Below are 24,476 nucleotides of genomic sequence, written 5' to 3'. Positions count from 1 at the left end.
ATGTCAGAAGTGTCTTATCTGGGCTAAGGAGAGAAAGAAATGGACTGTCGCTCAGTGGTCCAAAGTCCTCTTTTCAGATGAAAGTACATTTTGCATTTAATTTGGAAATCACGGTTCTAGAGTCTGGAGGAAGAGTGGAGAGGCACAGAATCCAACGTGTTTGAAGCCCAGTGTGAAGTTTCCACAGTCTGTGATGATTTGGGGTGCCATGTCATGTGCTGGTGTTGGTCCACTGTGTTTTATCAAGTCCAAAGTCAACACAGCCATCTACCAGGAGATTTTAGAGCACTTCATGCTTCCATCTGCTGACGAGCTTTTTGGAGATGCTGATTTCCTTTTCCAGCAGGACTTAGCACCTACCCACAGTGCCAAAACTACTACCAAATGGTTTGCTGACCATGATATTACTGTGTTTGATTGGCCAGCCAACTTGCCTGACCTGAACCCCATAGAGAATCTATGGGGTATTGTCAAGAGGAAGATGAGAAACACCCGACCTAAAAATACAGATACGCTGAAGGCCGCTATCAAAGAAACCTGGGCTTCAATAACACCTCAGCAGTGCCACAGACTGATCACCTCCATGCCACACCGCATTGATACAGTAATTCATGGTAAAGGAAATATTGAGTGTATAAATGAATATACTTTTCAGAAGTTGGACATTTCTGTATTGTAAATCCTTTTTTTGATTGATCTTAGGGAATATTCTAATAATTTGAGATACTGGATTTCTGATTTTCATGAGCTATAAGCCATAATCATCAAAATTAAAACAAAAAAGGCTTTAAATATTTCACTTTACATGTAATGAATATAGAATATATGAAAGTTTACCTTTTTGAATTAAATTATGAAAAAAAGTAACTTTTTCATGGTATTCTAATTTTTTGAGATGCACTAGTATTACTGAAGTGTATGGAATGCCAAAGTGTATGGAATACTAAGATGCATGCGTTGCTGAAGTGTATGGAATCCTGAAGTGTACAGGATGCTGAAGTGTACAGGATGCTGAAGTGTATGGAATACTAAGAGGCGTGTGTTGCTGAAGTGTACGGAACGCCAAAGTGTACAGAATACTAAGAGGCATGTGTTGCCGAAGTGTACAGAACGCCAAAGTGTACGGAATGCTAAGAGGCATGTGTTGCTGAAGTGTATGGAATGCCAAAGTGTATGGAATACTAAGATGCATGCGTTGCTGAAGTGTATGGAATCCTGAAGTGTATGGAATCCTGAAGTGTACAGGATGCTGAAGTGTACAGGATGCTGAAGTGTATGGAATACTAAGAGGCGTGTGTTGCTGAAGTGTACGGAACGCCAAAGTGTACAGAATACTAAGAGGCATGTGTTGCCGAAGTGTACGGACCGCTAAAGTGTACGGAACGCCAAAGTGTACGGAATGCTAAGAGGCATGTGTTGCTGAAGTGTATGGAATCCTGAAATGCACAGGATGCTGAAGTGTATGGAATGCCAAAGTGTATGGAATACTAAGATGCATGCGTTGCTGAAGTGTATGGAATCCTGAAGTGTACAGGATGCTGAAGTGTACAGGATGCTGAAGTGTATGGAATACTAAGAGGCGTGTGTTGCTGAAGTGTACGGAACGCCAAAGTGTACAGAATACTAAGAGGCATGTGTTGCCGAAGTGTACAGAACGCCAAAGTGTACGGAATGCTAAGAGGCATGTGTTGCTGAAGTGTATGGAATGCCAAAGTGTATGGAATACTAAGATGCATGCGTTGCTGAAGTGTATGGAATCCTGAAGTGTATGGAATCCTGAAGTGTACAGGATGCTGAAGTGTACAGGATGCTGAAGTGTATGGAATACTAAGAGGCGTGTGTTGCTGAAGTGTACGGAACGCCAAAGTGTACAGAATACTAAGAGGCATGTGTTGCCGAAGTGTACGGACCGCTAAAGTGTACGGAACGCCAAAGTGTACGGAATGCTAAGAGGCATGTGTTGCTGAAGTGTATGGAATCCTGAAATGCACAGGATGCTGAAGTGTGTGGAATGCCAAGATGTAAGTGTTGCTGAAGTGTTTGGAATCCTGAAGTGTACAGGACACTGAAGTGTACAGAATGCCGAAGTGTACGGAATACTAATATGCATGTGTTGCTAAAGTGTATGGAATGCCAACGTTTATGGAATACTAAGATGCATGTGTTGAAGTGTATGGAATCCTGAAGTGTACAGGATGCTGAAGTGTACAGAACGCTGAAGTGTATGGAATACTAAGATGCATGTGTTGAAGTGTATGGAATGCTGAAGTGTACAGGATGTTGAAGTGTACAGAACGCCGAAGTGTATGGAATACTAAGATGCATGTGTTGAAGTGTATGGAATCCTGAAGTGTACAGGATGCCGAAGTGTACAGAATGCCAAAGTGTATGGAATACTAAGATGCATGCGTTGCTGAAGTGTATGGAATCCTGAAGTGTACAGGATGCTGAAGTGTACAGAACGCTGAAGTGTATGGAATACTAAGATGCATGTGCTGAAGTGTATGGAATCCTGAAGTGTACAGGATGCTGAAGTGTACAGAATACTAAGATGCATGTGCCGAAGTGTACAGAATGCCGAAGTGTACAGGATGCTGAAGTGTACAGAACGCCGAAGTGTATGGAATACTAAGATGCATGTGCTGAAGTGTACAGAATGCCGAAGTGTACAGGATGCTGAAGTGTACAGAACGCCGAAGTGTATGGAATACTAAGATGCATGTGCTGAAGTGTACAGAATGCCGAAGTGTACAGAACACCGAAGTGTATGGAATACTAAGATGCATGTGCTGAAGTGTACAGAATGCCGAAGTGTACAGAACACCGAAGTGTATGGAATACTAAGATGCATGTGCTGAAGTGTACAGAATGCCGAAGTGTACAGAACACCGAAGTGTATGGAATACTAAGATGCATGTGCTGAAGTGTACAGAATGCCGAAGTGTACAGAACACCGAAGTGTATGGAATACTAAGATGCATGTGCTGAAGTGTACAGAATGCCGAAGTGTACAGAACACCGAAGTGTATGGAATACTAAGATGCATGTGCTGAAGTGTACAGAATGCCGAAGTGTACAGGATGCTGAAGTGTACAGAACGCCGAAGTGTATGGAATACTAAGATGCATGGGTTGCGGAAGTGTACGGAATGCCGAAGTGTATGGAATACTAAGATGCATGTGCTGAAGTGTACGGAATGCCGAAGTGAACAGGATGCTGAAGTGTACAGAACGCTGAAGTGTATGGAATACTAAGATGCATGTGTTGCGGAAGTGTACGGAATGCCGAAGTGTACAGGATGCTGAAGTGTACGGAACGCCAAAGTTTATGGAATACGAAGAGGCATGTGCTGCCGAAGTGTACGCAATGCCGAAGTGTACGTAATACTAAGAGGCATGTGTTGAAGTGTATGGAATCCTGAAGAATACAGGATGCTGAGGAGTACGGAACGCCGAAGTGTACAGAATAAGATGCATGTGTTGCTGAAGCGTACGGAATCCTGAAGTGTATGGAATGCTATAGTGCATGGAATGCTGTTAAATTTTAACTTGCATTTCAAATATTATATATAATGTTGTTTGTTAACTGTAGTTTGTCCGAATTTCCAAACAGATATTTTTGGAGCCACAAACCCAAAACCTACAGAATTTACATAGTGAAATTTTCCCAAAAGACACGACTCAGAGTAAACAAAGACGAATAATGATGGCACATTTTTATATTTCAAAACACTTGGGGGTGGGGGTGGACTACTTTTCAATGCTGCATCACACTTTTGTTTTGTTTCGATAAATACAGAGATAAAGTGTGGTGTAGTGGTTAGCGCTGTCGCCTCACAGCAAGAAGGTCCGGGTTTGAGCCCCGTGGCCGGCGAGGGCCTTTCTGTGCGGAGTTTGCATGTTGTCCGTGTGGGTTTCCTCCGGGTGCTCCGGTTTCCCCCACAGTCCAAAGACATGCAGGTTAGGTTAACTGGTGACTCTAAATTGACCATAGGTGTTAATGTGAGTGTGAATGGTTGTCTGTGTCTATGTGTCAGCCCTGTGATGACCTGGCGACTTGTCCAGGGTGTACCCCGCCTTTCGCCCGTAGTCAGCTGGGATAGGCTCCAGCTTGCCTGCGACCCTGTAGAACAGGATAAAGTGGCTACAGATAATGAGAATGAAAGTGTTAGTATGGTTTTGTTGTTAGAGGAAAATAAATCAGTGATGTGGCCTGACATGAAGCGTTACTGGACTGAAGAACCGTGATGCTGATTATTTTTTAATGACAGCATGTCCAAAAGTGTTTTATTCCTGTTATACTTCAGCAATTAGCAAACATTTATAAAATTTTTATTCATTAAAGAATGACACGTCATACTTTTTACCCATTTTTAGTTATACTGAGAACAGGATAAAGTGGCTAGAGATAATGAGATGAGAGATGCGTTATACTGAAAGCTGTGAAATGTCCACGGGATACATGAAATCACCCCACTTATGGTACCGAGAAAGCTGAAAGGTCAACCTCCTCTGTCCTGAAGATATTCCTGTGACCAAAAAAAAAAAACCACACCTTACTGTAACAAAGATCTGAGAGTGGAGACTCCTTCAATAAATAGCACGTTTTAAAATCTGCTTACGTTTATTTGGATCGTCCACCATGCAACTATTGTAAACACCTTCTGGCCTTTCAGAATTGAGAAGAAAATACAGGACTCAATGGAAAGGCCCACTGCCCTGCTGTTTTACTGTAAAGCACAACACACTGTCCCAATCCTAGTAAATACTGTGGATTAAAAACACCCACCCTGTTCAAGCTTCATACCATGCTGTTCTCTCACTCTGCTATTCTTTAAAAAAGTTTTATATCTTTAGGTGAAAATCCACAGTGGACACTCATGTGGACGTTTCGGAAAGAGCTGGTGCTTAATGGACCCCAAGGCCAAAATCAGTAGAAAGTCACATTATGCTGGCTGAGACTCATTTCCAGTGCACCACAAAATGATCGACAGACCTGAGGAACCAACATCACAGCCATTTCCTTTCAACATGTCGAAAGCAGCTTCTCTGCAGGCACTTCGGTCCTGTGTAGACCGTCACTGCTCCAGATATACAAACTAAAAACTGCTGAACAAATATGTGGCACAGCCCTACTCCAAACAAAACACTCCTCATATAAGGCAACGCTTGGCCCATCAAATCTCATCTCACCAGCAGCAGTAAGAGATGCACAGGTTTCTGAAGAACATGTCCATACCTGCACACCAAACACACACACACACACACACACACTGCACTAAAGATGGAATAAATAATCCTTTTTTTAAATCAACAATGTGAACCATTACTGTCACTACACTAAGCATGGTGTTTAACTGCTGATATTTAGCTGTGTACCTAACACACACACACACACACACACACACACACACACACACACACACACACACACGCACACACACACACGGGAGCCTTTAAAAGCAACTTCTTAACCTCATTTCTATCCACAGCATCTGTAACACACGTGTGATTACAACAGACACGAGCTTTAAATCACTCTCTGTACTGAGAACAGAACAGACAAATGGTTAAAAAGAGAGGAAAAAGGAAAAGAAAAACAAAGAAACAGGAAAAAGGAAAGAAAAGTGTGTGTGTGTGTGTGTGTGTGTGTGTGTGTGTGTGTGTGTGTGTGTGTGTGTGAGAGAGAGAGAGAGAGACAGAAATGGGGGATACAAAGCGGGAGATAGAAAAAAAACCACAAACAAAAACAGGAAAGAAAAGTAGCAAAGAATTTAAATGAGGAAGAAATGGGAAAGAGTAAAACAGGAAAAACAAAAGAAGGAGAAGGTGAGAGAGAAAAAATGGGGGTAAGAAGAGTAACAAATTCAAATGAAGAAGAAAGAAAAAAGTAGTCTTTTTTCTTTCTTCCTCATTTAAATTCTTTTTAAAGATTTTTTTCTTTAGAAAGAAAAACATCAGATGGACAGAAAGAAAGAACATTGGATGGACAGACGGACAAAGAAAGAAAAAGAAACGGACGGATGGAAAGAAAAACATTGGGCGAACGGACAGAAAGAAAGAAAAACGTTGGATGGACGGATGAACGGACAAAGAAAGAAAGAAAGAAAGAAAGAAAGAAAGAAAGAAAGAAAGAAATGTTGGATGGGCAAATAGACGGACGGACAAAAAGAAAAAAGCGGATGGACAATGAAAGCAAGAAAAACATTGTATGGACAGTTAGACAAAGAAAGAAGAAGAAGAACGTTGGATGGACGGACAGAAAGAAAAAGAAAAATGTTGGATGGATGGACAGAAAGAAAGAAAACTGTTGGACGGACAGAACGAAAGAAAACGGACAGACAGAAAGAAAGAAAGAAAGAAATAAATAAATAAATAAATAAATAAATAAATGTTGGACAGACAGAAAGAAAAACACTGGATGGACAAATGGATAGAAAGAAAGAAAAACGTTGGATGGACAGATGAACGGACAAAGAAAGAAAGAAAGAAAGATGTTGGATGGGCAAATGGACGGATGGACAAAAAGAAAAAACGGATGGCCAAAGAAAGCAAGAAAAACATTGTACAGACAGTCAGACAAAGAAAGAAGAAGAAAAACGTTGGATGGACGGACAGAGAGAAAAAGAAAAATGTTGGATGGATGGACAGAAAGAAAGAAAAACGTTGGATGGACAGAATGAAAGAAAAACGGAAAGAAAGAAAGAAAGAAAGAAAGAAAGAAATGGACAGACAGAAAAACATTGGATGGACAAATGGACAGAAAGAAAGAAAAACGTTGGATGACGGATGAACGGACAAAGAAAGAAAAATGTTGGATGGGCAGATGGACGGATGGGCAAAAAGAAAAAACGGATGGACAAAGAAAGCAAGAAAAACATTGTATGGACAGTCAGACAAAGAAAGAAGAAGAAAAACGTTGGATGGACGGACAGAAAGAAAAATGTTGGACGGACAGAACGAAAGAAAAACGGACAGACGGAAAGAAAGAAAGAAATGTTGGACAGACAGAAAGAAAAACATTGGATGGACGGACAAAGAAAGAAAGAAAGAAAGATGCTGGATGGGCAGATGGACGGACGGACAAAAAGAAAAAATGGATGGACAAAGAAAGCAAGAAAAACATTGTACGGACAGTCAGACAAAGAAAGAAGAAGAAAAACATTGGATGGACGGACAGAGAGAAAAAGAAAAATGTTGGATGGATGGACAGAAAGAAAGAAAAACGTTGGATGGACAGAACGAAAGAAAAACGGAAAGAAAGAAAGAAAGAAAGAAAGAAAGAAATGGACAGACAGAAAAACATTGGATGGACAAATGGACAGAAAGAAAGAAAAACGTTGGATGACGGATGAACGGACAAAGAAAGAAAAATGTTGGATGGGCAGATGGACGGACGGACAAAAAGAAAAAACGGATGGCCAAAGAAAGCAAGAAAAACATTGTATGGACAGTCAGACAAAGAAAGAAGAAGAAAAACATTGGATGGACGGACAGAAAGAAAAATGTTGGACGGACAGAACGAAAGAAAAACGGACAGACGGAAAGAAAGAAAGAAATGTTGGACAGACAGAAAGAAAAACATTGGATGGACGGACAAAGAAAGAAAGAAAGAAAGATGCTGGATGGGCAGATGGACGGACGGACAAAAAGAAAAAACGGATGGACAAAGAAAGCAAGAAAAACATTGTACGGACAGTCAGACAAAGAAAGAAGAAGAAAAATGTTGGATGGACGGACAGAAAGAAAAAGAAAAATATTGGATGGATGGACAGAAAGAAAGAAAAACGTTGGATGGACAGAACGAAAGAAAAATGGACAGACGGAAAGAAAGAAAGAAAGAAAGAAAGAAAGAAAGAAAGAAATGGACAGACAGAAAGAAAAACATTGGATGGACAAATGGACAGAAAGAAAGAAAAATGTTGGATGGACGGATGAACAGACAAAGAAAGAAAGAATGAAAGAAAGAAAAATGTTGGATGGGCAGATGGACGGACGGACAAAAAGAAAAAACGGATGGACAAAGAAAGCAAGAAAAACATTGTACGGACAGTCAGACAAAGAAAGAAAAAGAAAAATGTTGGATGGACGGACAGAAAGAAAGAAAAACGTTGGACAGACAGAAAAACATTGGATGGACAAACGGGCAGAAAGAAAGCTGTCAGAGAGAGAGAGAAAACGAGAGCGCCAATGATGCACAGCCGCCCATATCCAGGAGTAAATAATAATAATAATAATAATAATAATGTTGTGCTGTCAGTGGTGTCGGTGGTCCTCAGACCTGCAGTCCAGATAAAACACTGCTGTGTTTCTGGAACGGTCCGCAGCGTCAGTGGTCAAACTGCACCCGAGTCCCACTGCAGCGTCCGACTCCGGACCCCCGGCTGTACAGGTCTCGTGAGGATGAGTGAAGTAAACTCACGTTATGGATCGGACGCCGTTGGCTCGGACTGACTCGTAGAAGCGAAGTCCGCGCTGCTCCTCCACGGTGATCGCTCCCCCGTACTCGTCTGGGAAGATTCCTGCGTGGACCGCAGCTTTACACAGAACCGACGTCTGACACGAAGAACCAGGAGAAAGAGAACAGAACGCACACGTAAGCACACACGCACATGTACACACTTCATCTATACAGTACACACAGATCTATTCAGTGGTGCTTGAAATTTTGTGAACCCTTTAGAAATGTTGACATTTCTGCATAAATATGACACCCCCCCCCCCCCCCCCCCCCCCAGCTCTGTCCCAATCCATGGGTTTTCCCTGAGAGTTTTAATGTTGCTCTATATCAGACTCTTCATTAGCAGGATGTGGTAATATTGTACACACTGTGTCTAATCAGCTGCTCAGTGTTCAGGACGTTGTGCCTCATGAACCTGATCATTTATCCACCATTCAGGAAGAGTGATGGAAAGCGCTGGAAAGGCGGACTTTAACTTCATTCGAAGCAAATGATGTGGTGTTTGGAGACGAGAGCGAGCCACAATGACGCAGTTTTATTCCTCCTGACTGTAAAGCATCCGAATTGCTGATTTCTGAGCCTGCTTGAAGTTCCTGAACCGGCTGAGATTCACCAAGCTGCTGCAGGCTTAAAGACCCAATGTTTAGCAGTAAAAGATTTGATTTGTGGTCAGATGGGTGGTTTCGTTTATGCACTACATGAAATGGACACGAGTGTTTTACTGGGAAATACGCCGCTCGTATTTTTCGTACGAGCTCCAGAACCGTGACAAATCTCTAGATGTCGTTCGTAAAGAACTCAATGAATTGTTTTGATAAATTTGGGGACTTTGTGTCGATATAATAAAAAAAAAATCGCACGTTGGCTCGAAGATATGAAGTTTATCTTTGTGTTGAAAAACTCACATTTTTCATACAAAATACATCGCGGATCTGAGTAGGGTTGCCACCATTCAGAAATGAAAATAAGGGACGCCCACCACGGCTCCTTGGGGCCATGACCACCACGGGCACGACTCCCATGGGGTGGGGTGCCCGCAGCAGTGGTATGCTTTATTTTGTAGGTGTTTTTAGTAAAGGGGTGATCAAGAAAGCAATTACTCGTACTTAAAGCTTGAAATGCTTTATTGCCAATGCTGTAAAAATGTATAATGTACAAGTGGGCAACAATGAACTTTTAAAATATAATCTAAATATATTGAGAACTTAGGCCCAATCCCAATTCTAATTTCTACCCCTACCCCTCCCCCTTCCCCTCCGCCTTCCCCTTGGCCCTTCCCCTTGAAACTGAGCTACAAGGGATAGGGCTTGAAATTCAACCCTTACGTATTGGGATAGCCCTTCAACGATCGCATACGTCATCGCGTACCTCCGTCACCGTTTACGTTAGCAAAACGCGACCAAATGCGTCATTGGCTGCGACCAGCCGCTACAGTCAGAGCCAGAAATCTCTGCTGGCAGGGTGTGATTTGTTAACTAACACCACTGAATGGGATATCTTTGGCGCTTCGTGCACCACATCCGACAGAATGAGGTGTCAGAACACTCATGTAAACAATAAAAGCGAGAATAACAGAACAAAACGTACGCAGTAAAGCAACCGAAAACAATACTCATTCCCAAAGCTTTTTAGCAGCAGCTTGGATTTCAGAAATCGCTGCTGCTAAAAAGCTTTGGGAGTGAGTATTGTTTTCGCTCCAGGAAAAGCTCCAGGAAAATCTCCGTTTGGAGGGGTACAGAAGCCCTACCCCTTCCCCTACCCCTCCGCGTTAACTGGGATTGGGATACCCCTACCCCTTCACGTGAACGCGCAAAATGGAGGGGAAGGGCCAAGGGGTTGGTCCAAGGGGTGAAATGGGATTCGGCCTTAATATCACTGTAAATGTAAGTGCATAACTGTTCTTGGTGTAGGGACTCTCTTTGTGAACCTTGGGGACATTTTTACTTAGAGAAGAAAAAAGAGAACAAAAAACAACAAAAACACAACAAACGTATGTCTGTTTACAATCTGTGGTTGGTAGAAGAGCGCAACTGGACTTGCTTGAAGATTCTTGAAGACCTTTTTTCTTTCGATTACGTTCATTATGTCTTATATTGAATATTGTTAGGTTTTTTCTTTTTTATCAGACATCTAATTTTTTAGGTTTTAGGAATACAGACCAACACTCTGGAAACGTTATGTGGACGACATATTGGAAAAAGTAAAGAGGGGATACACTCAACAACTTACCGACCATCTCAATACTATAGACCAGTGGTTCTCAAACTTTTTTCACCAAGTACCACCTCAGAAAATACTTGGCTCTCCAAGTACCACCATAATGACCAACATTAAAATACAGTAGCGTAGCAGGTCTAAGTATTCATTAAAAACAAGGCGGAGGTTTTATTTAACAAGTATATTTAATATTGTTGGCCACTGTAACATTACGCACAGTACTTTGAACAGTAACACTGTGTTTAAATATAGGAAAATAAAACACTGTACTTAAATAATGAATCAAATAAAATGAATTGCACATAAAAGTGAAATAAACATTGTACTAAAATAAATCAAGCTGTATGGCAAAATATCTACTGTTCTTAATGCGCTCAATCAGTGTCTTTTTAACATCGTCAGCCATGTCGTTTATTCTCCTTGACACGGTGTCATTTGAAAGCGGCACCAAGTTTAACTCTCTGGCAGCTTTCTCTCCACACATGATACGTGTCATCTCTTTGGCTAATGGCAAACACAGCAGTTCCCCGATTGTGTGCGGCTTACCGGCTCTGGCGATCAGGAGGCTGGCACGATATGAAGTTTCCTGTGCTTTGGCTACGGGTGTACCATAGGACAGAATGGTGGACTTGGACTGCTTCAGTTCATCACGTTTTCGTAAAAAAAATCCATTGGTTTGTCCTTTAGTGCTGTGTGTTTGGTTGTAAGATGCCGTTTGAGATGCGACGGTTTCATGGACTCATTGCTCAGAACGTCCCCGCATACAACACACTGCGGCCTGGGCGGCTCCTCTGTCCCGCTCCAAATGAATCCCAGTTTTATGTATTTTTCGTCAGACTTCCTCCTCACTGGTTTCTGCTGTTTGCTAGCAGTTCTGGGGCTGGTTTTGCCACTGTTGTTAGCATCTGTACTCGGCTCACACACGTCCTCTTCAGTTCTCCCTCTCTCCTGATCCACGCTCGCATTCGCGGATTTAAGCCACGACAGTAATTTTGTCGTACTCGTCATAATTAGCAAAGCCACCTCCACCTTTTCCCATCACAGCCTAGTCTACCAATGGCGGATAACCGTCTGTCAGCGGAACCGGCGGGAATGCGTACGTACGCTACGTATGGCTACCCAGAAGCACTTGCAAACTTTTTTAAATTATTAACTTAATTTGTATCTCCTTTCATTTTCTTGTCATCGGTTGATAAGATATTTTCATCCATTCGGATATTATGGATAGTATTAAAATTTTTTTTTTAAATGTATATTTAATTAAGAGATTCTTTGGCGTACCACTAGAATTCACACATGAAGAGGAAACGGAGCAGTCAATAGCATTTCTGGATTTAAAAATACATCACACAGAAGAGGGGGACATCAAAATAAAAGTACACAGGAAACCCACACACACCGACCAATATTTAAACTGGACTTCCGAACACCCCATAATGCACAAAATATCAGTAGTCAGAACATTACATGAACGCGCAGCAATAATTACAGATCCACAGGACAAAGAACAGGAAGAACAACATATACAACACGCACTGAAGGCATGTCAATATCCACAATGGGCAATATCCAAAGGGGAGGAACAGGTCAAAAACAATAAAACACAGAAGAAAGAGAAAAAACAAACCAACAAACAAGAACACAGGGGAGTAGTGACATTACCATACATCAGAGGAATAACGGAACGCATTCAAAGAGCAATGAGGAAACACAACTTTAACACACCTGTCAAACCACACACAACACTCCGTCAGATCCTGGTTCATCCCAAAGACAGAATACATCCGGACAACAGATGCAACACCATATATGAGATTCCATGCCAATTATGCAATAAAACTTACATCGGGGAGACAGGAAGGAGCTTCAACACAAGAAAAAATGAACATAAGAAAGAGTGCGAAAAGGAGACAGCTACAAGACAAACCCGAACAATAAAAGAAAAGGCACAACAGGAAAATTATAAGTCAGCCATAGCAGATCACTGCAAAAGGGAAAATCATATTATGGACTGGGGGAATGCCAGAGTCATCCGCACAGAAGATAATAAACATCAGCGCTGGATCAGGGAGGCCATGGAGATCCGTAAGCAAAGTCCGAGGACCATCAACCGGGATGAGGGAGCATACATGCTCTCCCATACCTGGAGTGCCATCTTGCAGGGGACGAACTGACAGTAGAAGGCGTGACCGACCTGTCAATCCAGACAGGAAGGCCACGCCTTCGGAAACATCAGCTGATAAAAGATGCGTCACCAATAACATCCGGTGACACTCTGAGGAAGACGACAGTCGTACGTCGAAACATGTCAGGTAAACAAACCTAAAAAATTAGATGTCTGATAAAAAAGAAAAAACTAACAAGATTCTTGAAGACGTTTCGCCTCTCATCCGAAAGGCTTCCTCAGTTCTGTCTGTCTAATAGGGAGTATCAAGTATTTATCCTCTCATGGATCATCATAGAATCCGAATCAGAATGCTGATGGCTGCATTGTAGGTGGCTGATAGATGTCTTATGGCGTATTCACACCTACGTTGTTTGGTCCGGACCAAACGAACCAAATTTCCCATGGTCCGGACCTTTTGGGTTGGTCTGAATACAAACCACCGAACTCTGGTCCGGACCAAACAAGCGGACCGAGACCGAGCTGCAAGGTCGGACTCGGTCCGGACCAAAGGAACCCTGGTGCGGATCTTTTGGAGGTGTGAAAGCAGACCGGACCTAATCTGACAGTTTTGCTTTTTTGTACCTCGGGAGCTTCCGTCGTTTGTCGAGCATTATGGGAAACAGAGTCTTGACACTCCACCGCAAAGTGCAAACACTGTTTCGGTTGTCAAGGGAACCTTACAACAGTCGTTCAGTCATTCAGACCAGTGGTAGGCTAGACTACAGAGTACAAAAAATGAGTAGGGGGCAAACGTGGGCCGAGGAAGAAACGCGTGCCCTTGTGGATATATGGGCAGATGTCCACATATCTGAGCTTTTGGAGAGAACACACAAAAATGCCGACGTGTTTGCTGTATTCAGTGAGAAAATGAAGGAGAAGGGGTTCACGCGCTCCCCAGAACAATGTCGGCTAAAAGTGAAGAAACTCCGTCAGACCTACATTAAAATCAGGGACATTCTTTCAAAAAGTGGCGGTACTAGCGACGCAAAAAAGAAATTCATCTATTGCGTGAAGAGCCAGAACTGTCACAACATGATGTGCGCTCATCAGCGCTATCCTCCGTAGCCGCCTTGCCCTTTGTCGTCGTCGTTGATAAATTACTTGTACAACAGCATAGTAATCGCACAATTGTAAAAACTGGAAAAAACATATAGCTTTGATGACATTAAAAAGAATAACAGCACGGAAAGCCTCCATGAACTTTTGAACTTAACGCTTTGTGCGCGTGTCGTCTCTGACCAATAGCTGAACGACCTCAGGGCGCGTGGCTTTGTTGACAGATTTTGGTCCGCTTACTAAAATGTACAGTGTGAAAGCGAACCGCACCAAAATGAAAAAATAAAAAAAAAACATTTGGTTCGGACCAAAGCAAGTGAACTATCGAACTATCCTGGTCTGAATACACCCTTAGACACCCACCTCTGTTCAGTGATGGTCGTTCCAGGTTGACAAAAATGAACGATCCTCTCTGGCTAAGATGTCTGCCAGTTTTCTGGAAGTCCTCTCATACTCCCGCACCAGTCGAAGGGAACTCATCCCAAAGTGCGTAGACAGTCAGAAAGTGTAATTACAAAGTGTATTAGTCAGACAGAACTGAGGATGCCTTTCGGATGAGAGGCGAAACGTCTTCAAGACTTTTCAAGCAAGTCCAGTTGCTCCCTTCTACCAACCACAGATTACTATGTACCTGGATGACTGAGTATCTTCACAGATATGTTTCTACGCACTTTGGGATGAGATCCTTTCGACTGGTGTGGGAGTATGATAGCCTGGGCCCGCCCATCCTAAGCGTGACGCAACACGAGGGCCTGTTGTGAGCTTAGTCTGGCCAGGCAAGCTATCTACAGCTCTTCCAAGCTCCCGAAAAATCGGGAACCAATCAACTTTGAGCATCTCCAACGGCCCTGGGTAGAGGCGTGTTCAAGGCACTGACGTAGTAGAACTGCGACCGGAAGCCATAGATTGTTTACAGAATCTATGCCGGAAGCGCTTCGTTCGCGCTTCCGCATCTATTACGCATAGATGCTGTATTGAAAGCATTCAACGGGAAGTTCTCATTGAAAACGGAGCAAAGAGCAGCCCTGGAGGTATTTATTGAAAGGAAGGACGTTTTCGCCTTGCTCCCGACCGGCTTCGGTAAGAGTTTAATCTACCAGTTAGCCCCGTCACGTCGCATACGTCAGAGGAAAGAGTGATGTGATTGGTTTAAGCTTCGTCACAGCCTTTTCTGGCTTCGACCAGTAGCAAACTGAGGCATTTCAGGGAGGCGGGTCAACCATGGGCTCTGGGAAACGGTTGGGCTTAATATCTTGGCCAGACCAATAGCTCGGAGAGCTTTGAAGTCGCGTTAGCAAGCTAGGAGTATGAGAGGACTTCCAGAAAACTGGCAGACATCTTAGCCAGAGAGGATCGTTCATTTTTGTCAACCTGGAACGGCCATCACTGAACAGAGGTGGGTGTCTATGACATCTTTTATCAGCCACCTACAATGCAGCCACCAGCATTCTGATTCGGATTCTATGATGATCCATGAGAGGATAAATACTTGATACTCCCTATTAGACAGACAGAACTGAGGATGCCTTTCGGACGAGAGGCGAAACGTCTTCAAGACTTTTCAAGCAAGTCCAGTTGCTCTCTTCTACCAACCACAGATTACTATGTACCTGGATGACTGAGTATCTTCACAGATATGTCTGTTTACAGTTTGCTCTGCAGTCGTCTCCACTCACGCTGTCCAGTCAAGGATGTGCCTCTTCCCACTCACGTCTGTATTTTTGTAAGCGTTTACGCTTTTGAGGACGTGGTGGAGTCCCGGGTGCAGCAGACATTTTTAAAAGGCCCGGGTTTTTTGAGCAGCGCCGGTGTGTGTTGTCTATCTCTAGGCAACCGTGACAGCGCCACACGCAGTGATGCAAGCAGCCAGGCACAGACGCACAGAGCGTGACGCAGAGTGGAGGGGTTTGTGTCCTGGGTAGATCCCGCAACGGAGTATTTCCTGTTTTATTTTGTTCATTATTGTTAGATTTAGTCTTGATATGTGTGAGACAGACATGTGTATTGGACATTTATGAAAATACGGAACAAATCGCGTCCCGTATCGGTTCAATACGGGACACAAGATTTAACCGCCAAATAAAGGACGATTCCGTATTTTATGGGATGGGTGGCAACCCTAGATCTGAGTGACATATTTAAATATGGGCTGGCGTTGAGTGGTATATCAGATGTATTCCATTCAGCTAGCGTGATACTGAACGAGTCGAAGACGAGTAGCTGAATGGAATACATCTGATATAGCACGAAAAAAAAGCCAGCCCATATTATTATTATTATTATTATTATTATTATTACTACGACTGCACACATTCCTTTCGGGTGTTCAACGCGTCTTTCTCTTTCAAAATTCTCTCAAAATCTTCCGTATTTAACGAAGCAAACCTGGCGGCCGTGTTTGTTTACAAACTGTCACAGTCGCTTGCTAGCACGGACGTCATGTAATATCGTAAACCATATTCAACGCTCATTCTCCATTGGGTAGAGTGACGTAATACATGTAGGATAAGCGATATGCTAACAATATTGCATGCTATCAAACCAAATGAATGAAACCAGCTAGAAGCGAATAGAACACATGCTTTTATTCCATCGAAAAAGTGTCCTGTATGTAGAATAATTCCTGATTCGCGTTGCTCACTCATGAATATATACATTCGCCACTCAAAGATAAACTTCATATCTTTGCGCAACTGTGTAATAGCCTTTATATAGCTAGCTGCAATACCAGTGAAACCATAGCAACCGGCAGTCAACGAAGGATAGGAACGCCCACTCACAAACGATTTGAACACCACCGTAAATAAATGCGGTGGAAGCACAGGATAAGAGCTAGCCTCCTCGAGAGATGAAAAAGTTCAGTTATGGATATTAAGTCAGTAAACAGAACGGTCAAATTTCATGCTCAAACGCAGAAGCAAATCCCATATCGTTACACAAGTCCGTTCACACCACCTTTGTTTGTATCAGTCGCTCTCCCAGAGCAGCGCTAATGACTCAGCGTGACGAACAGGACTTTGATCAGTTGTGTTTACACAAAGACAAGCTCCAACAGTAACACTAGTTTCATTTCAACAATAAATTAAGGTATTTTGAAACACCATGCGGTGCTTCGACGCTGACGGTTTCTGTTTTACGTATGCCGTAGCCACATCCAGAACTTGCGTGTGTGATCAAACAGCTCTGAGCTCCACCCACTTTAACAAAAGCCATAGTCAGATAAATCAGGTACACACACACACACACTGCCTGTGAGTGTGAAGAGTCTTGACACCTTTTGCTGGGAAGCCAGCTAAACAGTCTCATCTCTCATCTCATTATCTGTAGCCGCTTTATCCTGTTCTACAGGGTCACAGGCAAGCTGGAGCCTATCCCAGCTGACTACGGGCGAAAGGCGGGGTACACCCTGGACAAGTCGCCAGGTCATCACAGGGCTGACACATAGACACAGACAACCATTCACACTCACATTCACACCTACGGTCAATTTAGAGTCACCAGTTAACCTAACCTGCATGTCTTTGGACTGTGGGGGAAACCGGAGCACCCGGAGGAAACCCACGCGGACATGGGGAGAACATGCAAACTCCACACAGAAAGGCCCTCGCCGGCCACGGGGCTCGAACCCGGACCTTCTTGCTGTGAGGCGACAGCGCTAACCACTACACCACCGTGCCGCCCAGCTAAACAGTCTGATCACTAAAGCTGCTTTTACACGGGAACTTGCGCCGGAACAAGTTGCCCCAGCGCAACTGCCTGCCTAAACACGATTTGTTCCGGAACAAATGTGACACCAGTAGGTGCAGCTTGCTCCACTTTACGAGGTGGTGTAACTTGTTCAGGAAAATCTTGTTCCGGGGGCAACATGTTAAAGTAGGAGGACTTATGTGTGCATGGTAGCGTACATTTGGGTGATCTATCGTAGACCACTTTGCGGCAAATTCAGTGGTCAGTTCTTCTCGAGTGCTTTTCCTTGTCAAAACAATGGAGTCAAGCGACTCCCAAACCAATCGCCATGACAACTGGACGAAAGAAGAAAGCTCTCAACCTCATCCGGTTGGGAGGAGATGCAGATCATTGTTTGCTTTTTCCAATTTAAAATTCATCGAAGTCAAACCCTGCGTCCGAAATCGCTCCCTACTCACTATTGAGGTTTTTCACCTGACGTCACAGGGTCACGTGACGCCCCGGTGTCCGCCATTTTGAAGGTCAAGCTACATACTAACGCTGCAGACAGAGAGGGAGAACCAGCTTGAAAAAAAAAACGTGTTACAGACACCAGATCCAGTGTAAATAGCTGCCGGAGCGCGCTCCGGCTTGCTCCCCCTCAAATTAAGCAGCGCGCTCCGGCTTGCTCCCGGAGTGCTCCGGCCAAGGTTCCGGAGCGCGCTCCGGCAGCTATTTACACTGGATCCGGTGTAAATAGCTGCCGGATCATAATTACAGTAAACTAGTAAATACAGTAAAGGAAAAACTTGAGACTGAAAGGTTTTAACAGTCATCCAAATGACTGAACGTAAACATTGCTACAGTAACATACTAGCTATGTTGTTGACATTAGCTAGTGCTAACAGCTAGCTGCTAGTACACTGCTACAACACAGACACCGACCCTAATAATACAGTTCTTGGTCATTGCCTGGTAACAGCAAATTTATAACGGGCCATGTCTCAACAGACTAAGAAGTTATTTCAATGACATTTAATAACATTTTGTTTATCCTGAGGACCGAAAGTAAATGAAAATGTGAACAAACCTTAGCTGTAATAAGATGGCGACCACCGGCTCCAGGGACGACCCACTGATGTAGGCATGTTACCCAGCCTGACACAAAATATTTGTAGGCATCCAAACTCTTATACGCTTTCAGATCAATACCTGTGTATGGCGATGGGTTTTTAACGACATAGGTATACAGATCACGTGGGCCGAAGTCAGGTAAAGACGAGGGCTTCGTGTACTTCCGTACGTCAGTGAACAATCCTGGTGGAAGCAGGTAAACGTCGTTCTCTAAGCCTGCTAACCTCAATTTTTGCAAATACCTCTCCCTCTGCCCGCCCTGTAAATGCCCTACGTCGCTGGATAGTGAAGGTGTTTTCTGCATCTCGCTCCTTTTTCTTTTATGTTTTTCGTTTGTCGCCTTCCTCGCATTCAAACCGATTCGAGCCGTGACGTCCAAAATGGCGGCCTCACATGACTTGGTCACGTGGGTGAAAAACCTCAATATAGCGAGTTCGCCATTTTGTAGTGCTGTCCGAATGGATCGTGGGAATTATTACACTCTATAGAGTGGGCTCAAAGTATCCCACAATGCCTCACGAAAAGTAGTGATGGTCACTAATCAAGCAATATATCCCATCATGCACTGCGCTCGAGCTGAAAGAAATCAAATCAAAAGCCTCGAATTTGATTGAATAAAAGGCAGCGGCAAAGAAGAAAGTATTCAGCCTTGATTTAAAAGAACTGAAAGATGCAGGGACTTTGTATTGATTAATGTGGGAAATGCGCTCAGTATAATATGGATTTATCACAAAAATACATGCGTGTGTTTATTATTTTTGAAAACCCACCAGTGGACTGATCTGGCACGTTTTAATTGTGCGACAGTAATGACGTAAATACCGGCATGACGGACTAGTGTCCAAAAGCGTTTTTTCATTTTATCAATGAGCTCACTGTATAGTACAACCCCGATTCCAAAAAAGTTGGGACAAAGTACAAATTGTAAATAAAAACGGAATGCAATAATTTACAAATCTCAAAAACTGATATTGTATTCACAATAGAACATAGACAACATATCAAATGTCGAAAGTGAGACATTTTGAAATTTCATGACAAATATTGGCTCATTTGAAATTTCATGATAGCAACACATCTCAAAAAAGTTGGGACAGGGGCAATAAGAGGCTGGAAAAGTTAAAGGTACAAAAAAGGAACAGCTGGAGGACCAAATTGCAACTCATTAGGTCAATTGGCAATAGGTCATTAACATGACTGGGTATAAAAAGAGCATCTTGGAGTGGCAGCGGCTCTCAGAAGTAAAGATGGGAAGAGGATCACCAATCCCCCTAATTCTGCGCCGACAAATAGTGGAGCAATATCAGAAAGGAGTTCGACAGTGTAAAATTGCAAAGAGTTTGAACATATCATCATCTACAGTGCATAATATCATCAAAAGATTCAGAGAATCTGGAAGAATCTCTGTGCGTAAGGGTCAAGGCCGGAAAACCATACTGGGTGCCCGTGATCTTCGGGCCCTTAGACGGCACTGCATCACATACAGGCGTGCTTCTGTATTGGAAATCACAAAATGGGCTCAGGAATATTTCCAGAGAACATTATCTGTGAACACAATTCACCGTGCCATCCACCGTTGCCAGCTAAAACTCTATAGTTCAAAGAAGAAGCCGTATCTAAACACGATCCAGAAGCGCAGACGTCTTCTCTGGGCCAAGGCTCATTTAAAATGGACTGTGGCAAAGTGGAAAACTGTTCTGTGGTCAGACGAATCAAAATTTGAAGTTCTTTATGGAAATCAGGGACGCCGTGTCATTCGGACTAAAGAGGAGAAGGACGACCCAAGTTGTTATCAGCGCTCAGTTCAGAAGCCTGCATCTCTGACGGTATGGGGTTGCATTAGTGCATGTGGCATGGGCAGCTTACACATCTGGAAAGACACCATCAATGCTGAAAGGTATATCCAGGTTCTAGAGCAACATATGCTCCCATCCAGACGACGTCTCTTTCAGGGAAGACCTTGCATTTTCCAACATGACAATGCCAAACCACATACTGCATCAATTACAGCATCATGGCTGCGTAGAAGAAGGGTCCGGGTACTGAACTGGCCAGCCTGCAGTCCAGATCTTTCACCCATAGAAAACATTTGGCGCATCATAAAACGGAAGATACGACAAAAAAGACCTAAGACAGTTGAGCAACTAGAATCCTACATTAGACAAGAATGGGTTAACATTCCTGTCCCTAAACTTGAGCAACTTGTCTCCTCAGTTCCCAGATGTTTACAGACTGTTGTAAAGAGAAAAGGGGATGTCTCACAGTGGTAAACATGGCCTTGTCCCAACTTTTTTGAGATGTGTTGTTGTCATGAAATTTAAAATCACCTAATTTTTCTCTTTAAATGATACATTTTCTCAGTTTAAACATTTGATATGTCATCTATGTTCTATTCTGAATAAAATATGGAATTTTGAAACTTCCACATCATTGCATTCCGTTTTTATTTACAATTTGTACTTTGTCCCAACTTTTTTGGAATCGGGGTTGTAATTCCCTATATAATGAGTAAGGAGTAGTGAACGAGTGAGTGATTTCGGACACAGGGAACGAGCCGATTCATTCCCTGAATGACATCACTCGAAGTGAATTTGTTTTGCGGAAGTGAAAGTTGGATTTACCGCCGAATCACCAGGTGTTTAAACAGAAACAAGCAGCGAGAGGACAATAAAGCAAGCTGAACACAAGCTCCTGAGCACTGATTTGCGCATGTGCACTTTTGTGTTTACCTGTCGAGCCTGTGGTTTGCCACCGAGAAAGCGAATGTGTAAACAGGATGGAAAAAGTGGGCGCAACTTGTTCCCGCTGCCCGTGTAAAAAGCACATAAAAATGAGGCCAAGAAATACCTACTGTTTTTTTTAAAACCCCATTTTCTCCCAATTTGCTCCTTTTGACAATTCCAATGCTCAAAAGGTCACCCTGAAGCGTGAACATCCAAATCACTCAGATTGTAACCTTCAAGGTCCTGAATCTTCCAGCCAGAAACGTGTACTTCTCTGGAAAATCATCTCCTCAACAGCAAAGAAAGCCATAACCCTGACCTTAAAGCAACTGGTAAACACACAACAATGTTACATTTACTGCTCAAAATCATTAATGTTATTCTATCCACATTCACTGGATATGAGCAATCGTGCGCTCTGATTGGCTACTGTACTACTAGGATATCAGCTCATATACGGGTTGTTTTACAATCAGGGTACAGAGTTTGTGTCACAGGGGTCCAAAATTCAAACTGATTCAAACTGGTTCTTGTACCAGTTTTTAAGTGAAGGACAAGTTAAAGAAGATTAAGTGTCGCTTTAAGCAGGGCTGGGAGAAACAAATGAAGTGATTCTCGGAGAGGACATTTTTTTTTGACAATTCAGAATCGACTACTTCCATAGTGCTTTTAAATATAAGGCTGTAAACTGTGTTAGCTGTCTCTAATATTTGTCCCAATATCTTGACCACATTTTAGGATGAAAATCATTTTAGGGTGTTTTCACACTTGGTCCCTTTCAGCCATCTAACCGAACTCAGATCGATGACTCAGCATTTTTTGCGCATATGTGAACACTCCAACCGTACCCAGACCCCTTTAAAGCGAACCGAACTGAGACCACCTCAGGAGGTGGTCTCAGTACGGTTCGCTAAAAATCAACGGTACGGTTCGCCTAATCTGCGCATTGTGAACAAAAAGCGCACCGGGTTCACTTCGCCTTTTTCACTGTAGTTTTAACCTTCTTCGTTTGCCGTAGTTGGTCACGTGACTGTAGCAGGGAAACTCAACTTCCTTTTGGAACTTACCACAGCCGCTTTACAGTTCTCTGAACTTACTGACTGATGAGTCGGCCACAATAATATAACTATATTATAAATAATATAATATAATATAATAAATTTATTTTCCTTAATCCGCACTATTTTGATCAAAGAATACAGCAGGGCAAGCATGGCAGCAGACATTTTGATTCAAGAGAAAATTACCCAGAATTCCGTGCACTGAGGGTCTGAGGGCTCTAGAGGACCTGGTGTGAACAGAAAGAGGACTGAGGCCCCATCAAAGCTTAACTGGACCAGAAAGAGAACCCAGTCCTCTTTGTAATAAATTCAGTGTGAACACAAAAAGAACTGAGTTCTTTTTCTGTTGGTCCACTTTTTGGTCCACTTAAAGAGGACTGAGTCTGGTTCCTTTAAAGGGGACCAGGTGTGAAAACACCCTTAGATATGTTATTTTATATTGAAAAATTAGCTGTCTCGGAGAGGACTTTTTTTTGACACAATTACAGACTAATTTGATCAAAATAGTCTGAAAACTTACTGGCATTCAACATTAAAACTTAACTATGTTTCCAATGATATGGAACCAAATATTTGTTTTATGGTATAAAGAATGATTTAAGTGCATCGCTTTTGGAGCTACCTGTGGTCAAAAAAGCACTTTTTCTAAATGACACGCGTAATTTTGCTAAATATGACACGTATTGCCATACATTCACCAAAAATAACGTTATCACCAGATTGTTTTTGCATGGTAAATAGAGCTATCACAGGGCTACAATAAACAACCAAGTTTATTTAGTCAAGCCTTTTGATATTGAAGATAATAAGTGTTAAATGTGATTTTTAGCTTGCGTACCCTGATTGTAAAACAACCCGTACCGCGAGGAGAGAAAAACTCAATGGCAGAGCGTGTTGCTGAACCAACCGAGGGCGAAATAAAAAACTACTTGAAAACAGAATCCCAAAATAATACCAAAAAAAAGCACAACAAAATATGGAATAAAACTATTTGAAGGTAAGAATGCTTTTTTATTTGTATTTTTCAAGAATTATTATTATTATTATAGCATTTTTCACAAATTGCTCCCGTCATTTCGCCGGTTTGTTTACATTCTTCATCTTTAAGCATTACAATTTGTTGAATTTTTTTTAGACTGGTTCAAAAGCTCAAAGAAGTTTGAAAACTACAGAACTCGAATGTCCAAGGAAGAATTAAATAAATGTCTAAAGCTATTCTATGCCTCGGCACTTTCTACAAAATAAACAAGATGACAGTCATCTACTGTATATCCCCCGCCCTATATACCAACTATATACACTACCGTTCAAAAGTTTGGGGTCACCCAGACAATTTTGTGTTTTCCATGAAAAGTCACACTTTTATTTACCACCATAAGTTGTAAAATGAATAAAAAATATAGTCAAGACATTTTTCTGGCCATTTTGAGCATTTAATCGACCCCACAAATGTGATACTCCAGAAACTCAATCTGCTCAAATGAAGGTCAGTTTTATAGCTTCTCTAAAGAGCTCAACTGTTTTCAGCTGTGCTAACATGATTGTACAAGGGTTTTCTAATCATCCATTAGCCTTCTGAGGCAATGAGCAAACACATTGTACCATTAGAACACTGGAGTGAGAGTTGCTGGAAATGGGCCTCTATACACCTATGTAGATATTGCACCAAAAACCAGACATTTGCAGCTAGAATAGTCATTTACCACATTAGCAATGTATAGAGTGGATTTCTGATTAGTTTAAAGTGATCTTCATTGAAAAGAACAGTGCTTTTCTTTCAAAAATAAGGACATTTCAAAGTGACCCCAAACTTTTGAACGGTAGTGTACCAAGTTTCAAGATATTATTTGTCACATTTTTCAAGTTGTGCTACAGGAAACCAACCCGACCTCTTTACAGTCAGTGCGTTTACATGCACATCCAAATCGAGCTGCTGTCGGTAATCGAGCTAAGGGTCCCAGCAGGGGTGCCAGAGAAATCCAATCCTACATG

The 24,476-nt window shown here is 42.5% G+C and overlaps 1 protein-coding gene across 3 annotated transcripts in view; it reads right to left on the bottom strand.

Annotated features, from left to right (window-relative positions):
* dcbld1 (discoidin, CUB and LCCL domain containing 1) overlaps window positions 1–24,476 on the bottom strand; it is a 160,470-nt gene that overhangs the window by 53,300 nt on the left and 82,694 nt on the right. For all 3 annotated transcript variants that reach the window (XM_060916409.1, XM_060916411.1, XM_060916410.1), the window contains exon 6: window positions 8,422–8,555. In XM_060916409.1, coding sequence (XP_060772392.1) covers window positions 8,422–8,555 — 134 coding nt within the window. The remainder of the gene's footprint in view (window positions 1–8,421; window positions 8,556–24,476) is intronic.

Source organism: Neoarius graeffei, chromosome 3 (genome assembly GCF_027579695.1).
Source record: "Neoarius graeffei isolate fNeoGra1 chromosome 3, fNeoGra1.pri, whole genome shotgun sequence".
Lineage (NCBI taxonomy): Eukaryota > Metazoa > Chordata > Actinopteri > Siluriformes > Ariidae > Neoarius > Neoarius graeffei.
The sequence above is the reverse complement of the archived record's forward strand: the minus strand, read 5'-3'. Positions and strand labels throughout refer to the sequence as shown.